The sequence below is a fragment of the Gastrolobium bilobum genome, unplaced genomic scaffold, assembly GCF_033153095.1.
Source record: "Gastrolobium bilobum isolate Gb01-03AN ecotype WA unplaced genomic scaffold, APGP_CSIRO_Gbil_v1 utg4323, whole genome shotgun sequence".
Taxonomy (NCBI): domain Eukaryota; kingdom Viridiplantae; phylum Streptophyta; class Magnoliopsida; order Fabales; family Fabaceae; genus Gastrolobium; species Gastrolobium bilobum.
Window position 1 is genome coordinate 19906 of NW_026897184.1, and position 7940 is coordinate 27845.

Consider the following 7940-nt stretch of genomic DNA (forward strand, 5'->3'; position numbering starts at 1 on the left):
CAAAAAAACAAACCTATAATTTTAGACCCCAAATTATTTTTCCTACATGTGATCATAGTATATCAGAAATCCCCTTTTTAAAATGATGATTAAATTTTTTTATTATATTTATATATATATATATATATATATATATATATATATATATATATATATATTCATGTAAAAATAAAACAGTTTCAATCCAATTGAATTTTTTTAATATGGAAGGTTGTGTATAATTGATTGGAGAAGTCCGTTTACAGCGCATATAGAATACTTTTTGTGTTTGTTTGGAATATACACAAAATGATGGGTAAAGAACATGGGTGTCGAAAAAAGCCGAAAGAGTTAATGTAAATGAGTCTTCCATACAGTTAGAAATGTATAAATCAAGTTAACAAAATTGACATTAAAAAAAAAAAAAAAAAAAACTTATCATGGGTCATCTTACAATTAATTGGGCCCGTTCACAAGTTTAAAATAATCACAATTAATTGTTATAAGTTTGAGAGTTTTAATTTTTAAATTTACCCAATATTGTTTAAAAATGAATATTCGTATATTTTAAGCAATCATTAATTTAATTTTTTTGATACAAATTAATTAAAGAAATTATTTAAAATAATTTTTAAACTAAAATTATATAAATAAGTAAAAAAAAATACAACTTAGCAGATTAAACCCATATAACTTATACTTAATCTACTACGGACTAGCTCAAATTAGATTCAACCCACAACGTCGATTTTCAGCCCAAATTGACATCCATAGAAGAGACTTTCTTCCGTTGATTTTCACCTCTTCAAAGAGCCCACTTTCGTAAATTGAGGAATTTTTATTTTTATATTTTGCGTGCCCACCTTTAGGTATGTGATGGGGATTTCTCCAGGCCAAATTGCGCGATTAAAATGTAAGGACTTCATTTTTCATTTATAATTAATAATTTTGTTTATTGAGGGTATTTTAACTTTTTTATAGAATAGGAGCATTTTTTATATTCAAATTTAAAATTTGAAAATTGACAGTGTGAGGAGAGTTTCTTTAAGAAAAAAAAAACTACAATGAGTTTAAGTGAGGAGTTGAAAATATCAAGCAATTAAGTGATGCCGGCTATATGTATAAAAAAAGAAAAAAAAAATACCAAATGATGATAACTCAGTTGACGCATGGAAGCTGAGCAAGTGAAGATGAGAGCATGTGTTCGAATCTCCTCAGTACCACATTTGGGAAGAGTTTAAAACCTCAATCCCGGACCCGTCCCAAATCAGATTAGTTGCGAAGCGATAAACCGATTGGAATATTTTCAAAAAAAAAAAAAAAAACAGAAGAGTGAAATTTTCCCTTTTTAGTTTACTAGGTTGTGATAAAAGCAATTGTTAGCTTTCGATACAATTAGCTTCATTTCTAACACCTCAGCTTTTAAAAAAAAAAACAACGACTAACCTCTTTCTTGGTTTAATATAATTAAACACCATTCATGGTTCCGGCCAATATATAGAGGCTCAGGAATTCAGAGCATTATTCTTTACATACCAAAAATAAAGCAATTTGAGTAGCAGGGAAGCAATAGCACACTGTCTTCCACGGCTATAGGCTGCCTGAAAGGATTTAACTGAACCTACATAGGATCATTAAAAAAAAAACAGGTAAATGATCAAAGCAATTACATCTCTCAAGACAAGACAACAGAGAACGAGTAAGAAGGTTACAGGCAATCTAAGAGAGCGTCCAGTCACGGTCGTAATGCAACTTGTTGCAAGATGACAAGCTTCCTCACAATAATCGGTAAAAACAGCAGGAACATCAATCTTTTCAATTAACTCCTGAAATTTCGATCAAGCAAGCAAAGAAGATGAAAGAAAGCATGCTGTAAAATGAGTTTATTATTTTTAAATTAAAAAATGCAGTATAAGAAACCAAGACTAACACCTAAACAAAAAATTAGCACAAGGTGGGAGACGTACAATACTTGGCAACCAACTGGAATAGGCAGCCACGCCACCATTTGGAGCAATCACTAGGTGAGGGGAGGAAGCCTGTAAGTGGAACATTATTGAGATAAATTGTTGAGTTTGGAGAATCAGACAGACAGAATTAATTCAAGGAAGATTAAGTTAAATAACAAGAACTACTCAGCATTTGAATCTGTATATTGATGATTCTTTTCAGATGTTATGATGCAATACCTTAACAATATCTCTATATCGGTCATGATAGAATCCTCGCCAAAGCTGCAATGTCAATGCTGAAGTGATACTAGTTTGTGTTTCACTCGCTAGTTTGCATACACACTCAACTTCATTGCAACAAGGATACTTAGAAATGCAGATTTTCTCACCATCCCTGTTTACTGGGAGGCAGGAAAAACATGTAATTAGACGAAGAAGTGACCAGTATCAGATGATAGAAAATTTTAAAACTTACGAGCAATGGATCAGACCTTTGAGGAGGAATTGCAGGTCCAACAAATTCTATATGAATATGTACACCAGGGAAGAGCGCCTGTAATTCTCCAAACACAGTAAGTTGTAGGAGCTCTTTCTCAGGTCCTACCACGTAAAATTTCATAAAGCAAAAGTTATATGCTGAAAAATTATACAAATTTATATGCAAGCCTTCTTAAACAGAGCATTTATAAAAGTAAATATTTTCTCCATGATCAATAAAATGTAATGACAAATAAAGATGAGGGAAAAACAAAGTTTCATAACTAATTTTATTGATGACAAATAAAGATGAGGGAAAAACAAAGTTTCATAACTAATCATTAGTAACTTGATGAATTTCAAATATAAACTTATCAAAGCCAGGATTTCCAGGTTGGTTGATTGATAAATCATTACTTCCACTTCGACATTTTTAGTGGAAATGTAAATCATGCATGCATTATTTCTAATAAAGAAGTAGAAGCTAAATATACGGTCTAATAAAATATAGCATAAGAGAACACTTGAGGATAAGTTTGGCAAGTGTAGTGTTTCCAAGTCCACCTAGATCCTTACACTTGCTCCTTGTGTACGCAAACATAAACACGCTACTTCTTTTTTTGTTGGCCTTTTTTTGGTAATAAATAAACTAAAAGCAATGTAAAGACTACAATTGAAAAACAAACTCCCATAGTAGCATCTTTTTCTTTGAGTAGCTTCTTTGAAAGTTTAACTAAATATAAATTTTCCCCAGCCCTAATAGATACATTCATATATCTATAAAATCATTAAAATATTTTAGAAACTAATTACACAATTCAGGACCTATTCCTAACATATAACATAAAAGAGAACTAATGAAAAAAGATGTCATATTTCAAATTAAAATGCTTAGAGGGAATTTGTAGGTGATGATTTACCAAGATAATGTATGCACAACTTATTGCTGACTTCAGAATTCAAGGTTGTAATTCCAACAAGTTGAGCAGCGTGATATATAGTAAGTGGCTGAAATAGAGAATATCATATAAAATTTGAAAAAAGAAAAAAATAGTTAAACTGAAATTTAGTGGGAATAGAGAATAACAAATTTAAGGCCCCCGCCCCCTGCTTATACTTTAAGGACAAACAAACTAAAAGAAACAACTGCACACATCATCCCTGCAGCATACAAGCAAAATGAGATAACAAATTTAACGTTAATAAACACAGTTGAAATGAGAATGAAAATATGGAACCAACTCAACCAAGTAGAAGCTAGATGCGATAAAAAAAAAAAAAAAAAGACTACACAATCATACCCAGTGAAGAAGCAACGCAACAGGTGAATCTAGTGGGATGCACCTCCAGTTATAATAGTCTCTCCAATTATGCAACTGCTCTGATATTGGAGAGTCAGGCCCTGACCAATTATATGCTGAATTTTACTCTAAATCTAATAACGAAGAGGAACTGAAATTTAAAGAAGAAGAATGTTAAACATTAAGTTACCACAACACGGACACAAAATCCTCGGGAGATCCCAACCCTTGTTTAACCTGCAAAAATAAATTTCTCAAGCTGAAGTTTGCTCTAAACTAATAAACTAATGGAAAAGGTTTTTAACTTTATAATAATTATTAGATGTATAGCTTAATTACAGATTATCTTCAACTCAAAATGGAACTCATCGCTCTAAATAGAAGTTTGATTAACATAAGTTTCAAAATATGAAGGAAAGAAGAGGAAACCCTAAACAATCAAACGAAGAAGATGATGCCCCACAATGGCATTCATGCATCCACATTCCCACTTGATGAAGGCCTCTCTTGCTCAAAAATGAACACCTAGTTTCCTGCTTTACACAAACCTGTTGAAATTACATGAGCATCAGTCAAAACCTAAAAAAGAAGATTGTATCGTTTTGAAAAGCTGTATTAGCCAGGAAGAAGATCAGTGATCACCTGAAATGTGGCTTCGCGACAGAAAGTGAAAGGATAATCATTGAGGACATCCACACTCTTCATCTGTTGTTGTAACCTCTCACACTCGTCTTTGTGATGACTCCAGTGTGCAATCTAGAGACAAAACGCGAAGCAACGAAGCTTTGTGGATACATAAGGCAAACAACTGAGATTTTTACTTACTAATACCCTAAGCAAAAATGAACGGATTTGAAGATTGATAACTGAGAAGAAACAAACCTGGTGAGAGAGAGAGCAATAAGCAACGGCTTCGCAGCGAACACATGGTCTTATGGCGGCGCCGATGCACCGTGTTCCGCTCCCCTTCGCCGCGCACTCCATCTCTTTCTTCTCTCCGACCACTCCACATCATTATGTACTTCACCGTAGCCCGGCCCATTCCTACTAGGGCCCAATCACTTCTATAACTGTCCAAAGGAAAATGTTTCTTTCATGCTTAAACCTTAATTATAAGTTAATTATTGGTCAACAAATTTTATTTATTAATTAATAATTCATAACTTACTTCTCTTGGCAAAATATAAGGTTGACAAAAGAGATTACATACCAACGAAGTCTAGCATAATTGATAAATAATTGAGTCCTTCAAATATGCTGACAAATATTTAATTTTTAGCTGTGTATAGAAAAGTTTTGTTGATACAGGCAAAACTCACTTCAGATCTCTATGCGTCAAAGAGATTAGTCTACAATTGTCGGTCATCGGCTAAATTTAGAATAAAAATAAATATAAAAATTAGAAAAAAAATTGTCATTTTAAAAGATGATTGTTTTAATTAAAACATATTTTTATTTGAAATTTAAATAAAAAAATCATTCACTTTTTTCCCTCATGATTTTCACTGTGTGTCTATTTTTCATACTTAAAAAAACACAACTCTATATTCTTTAAGAGGATAAATACCAAACCCTTAAAAAAATACATCTTAAAAGGTTCTTCCTAATAATTTTTTTTAATTCCTTTTTTCTTAATTATAAAAAAATTATAATTACAGCTTTTGTAAAAAAAAAATTAACTAAACTTCTTTTTATAAGAGAAAAAAACTAAAAAAAATGGAAAAACTATTTGTCATTTTAAATGACATAAAATTATGTTATTCTAAGAGAGAGATAGACACAAAAAAATATTTTTTTATTTAAAATTTAAATTAAAAAAACCACTCACTTTCTCTCCATAATTTCTAATTTTTTTTGTCTATCTTTTTCCTAAAGTGACACATAACTTATGTCATTTAAAATGACAAATATCAAACTCAAAAAAATACCCTGAAAACGAGTACGTAACATGTTGGTTCCTAAGAGATAAAAAAAAAAAAGGCATATTAAAGCCCCTGAAGCTTTATGAAATGCCCTTATACTACCAGTCCAATGAAAAACAACAACGGACCAGTACTAAACATACAATAATCCCAAGTCACATTTATACATGTCCTTGAACAAGTGTAGTATTAACCCTGTTAATTAGGGGATTATCACGTTCAACTGATTCATACTTTATAGAGCTGAGCCACCTCCAACTGAATACTTTAGGGCTTTTTCCTGGGTATTGTGATGTGCAACTGGGTCAGGTGTATGTGAGTTTAATTTACCCAATGTGGAATTGGGCTTAGGGTTGGGTGAAGAAGTACTTGTCCTATCTGTGGAACATATCTGATATTATAGAGGTACGTAATCATTTATTAAAAATAGAAGAAAAAAATATAATTTATGTGACAATACTCATAACCGAAGGGGTAAGATGGTAAAAGTCAACTATATTATTTTTTCAAATTTAATAAAAAGGAAAAACTGTTTATCCTTTTGAATGACACAACTTATATCCTTTCATTTTCACAAAGAGGTGGGACCTATATTTTTATTTTTTTTGCCAACTCTCTCTCCTCCTTTATCTATCTCTTTCTCTCTTTTAAAATGGCATAACTTTATATCCTTTAAAATGATATACACTTTTCCCAGATAAAAAATGTATTGAGTATTCGATGCTACGAAAGTGTTAAAGATATTTTCCTATCTATAAGTGCTGAATATAGTGAATGTGAATAATTTTTAAAATGAACCAAGCATTTCTTCACCTTTCAATTTCTTTATTTTAAAGTTCCTCTCTTTTACCGAAAAGGGTTTAAACCTTTTTCTTAACAGAAAAAAAAAAAATATATATATATATATATATATAGAGAGAGAGAGAGAGACGTATGTTTGTGCTTTGTTTCAACAAGTCACTGGCCATCATAATTCATATAGTGACTTTATTAAACAGAATACTTTAACCATTCCATTTGGAAAGGTCATTTAGGCGGTCCATTCATATTCATAATCCTAGTAAACATTGTTATTCCAATAATATTATAGCATATCCTTGAATTCCACTTTCAGTGTCCCGTATCTCATTACTGTTTGAAAAGATGAAGGATGCTACCAACTTTCTTTCTTTGTTTTCTAAATTCTGCTTGACGTTCCGAGAAAAATGCTTTGATTACCTGTTTGGTTAAGCGATATCCAAAGGTCCAATGATATTGCTATATATAGTACAAGCAAATAAAAAAGATACCCCAAAATCACACTCGATATTGATAAAGAGGAGATGCCAAATCTTGAGTGATCAAATATAAAACCAACTATTCCCTATTAAAACTATTTACAAAAGGTAGCTGCTAATTGTTATTATATAGCGTAAGAGTCCATGATTCTATTGAATATTTGAACCTCGAATTATATTGATCGGATCTAATCCAAACAGTTTGTTCAGTTGGTCGGGCATATATAGCATCCAGAGGCGGATTAGGGGGGTTGGGTTGACCACCCCCTCAAAATTTGAAGGAAAAAAATTTATGTATAAAAAAAAATATTTAATGGGTTGTTACCCTAATGAGATTATGTGCAAAACTTGCAGAATTTTAAAACAATTTTAATTAAAAAATAATATACTGTCATAAGTTATCTGCAGTTGTGATTTAAGGGATGGGCTATGCATGAGACCTCGTTTATTAGAAACGGTGGTATTGGTGGGGGCTGCACATGGAAATTAATAAGAGATTTGTTCATACTTTATCAATCAACTCTCATTCTTCATTTTGATTCTTTTTCTATATCTTTCACTTTCCAATCAAACAAAACATATTGCATGAAGGCTATATAATAAAAGTAGTATTTTTTTTTCTTGTTTATATTCTTTTAATTTTTAATGCATTTAAAATTTTCTTTTAAAAAAATTATAGGGACAATCGCCGCCAATAAATTTGCAGACATAAATAAATAATAGTTTCTTAATCCACCACTGTTCTTCTTATGTAAATTCCTGATTCTGCCACTGCTTACATCCGATAGAACACATTAACATAATATGCAAATGAGCTACGATACTTATCAACCCCACCCCAGCATTAAGCAAAAAAAATCTCTCTTACGAGATTAAGGGTCTATTTGATTGTATTTTAATTTATTTATTTTATTCTTAAAATTATTTTGTAAAGAAGTTAATGAAATAATTTTTAAAGTTAAAAATTAAAATACAAAATAAAATTATAAAAATAACTCAAATATTCTCTAAATTTGATTCTAAAAATAAAAA

The 7940-nt window shown here is 31.0% G+C and overlaps 1 protein-coding gene across 1 annotated transcript; it reads right to left on the reverse strand.

Annotated features, from left to right (window-relative positions):
• Window positions 1–1373: 1373 nt before the first annotated feature.
• Window positions 1374–4720, reverse strand: LOC133304772 (uncharacterized). The gene is made up of 11 exons (XM_061504836.1): window positions 4592–4720; window positions 4352–4465; window positions 4139–4257; window positions 3900–3946; window positions 3710–3810; window positions 3329–3416; window positions 2423–2531; window positions 2169–2325; window positions 1947–2018; window positions 1692–1805; window positions 1374–1600 (listed from the first exon to the last, which is right to left on the reverse strand). Exons 1-11 carry the CDS (start codon window positions 4691–4693, stop codon window positions 1508–1510), a joined length of 1116 nt encoding a protein of 371 aa, XP_061360820.1. The 5' UTR covers window positions 4694–4720; the 3' UTR covers window positions 1374–1507.
• Between the last annotated feature and the right edge of the window lie 3220 nt (window positions 4721–7940).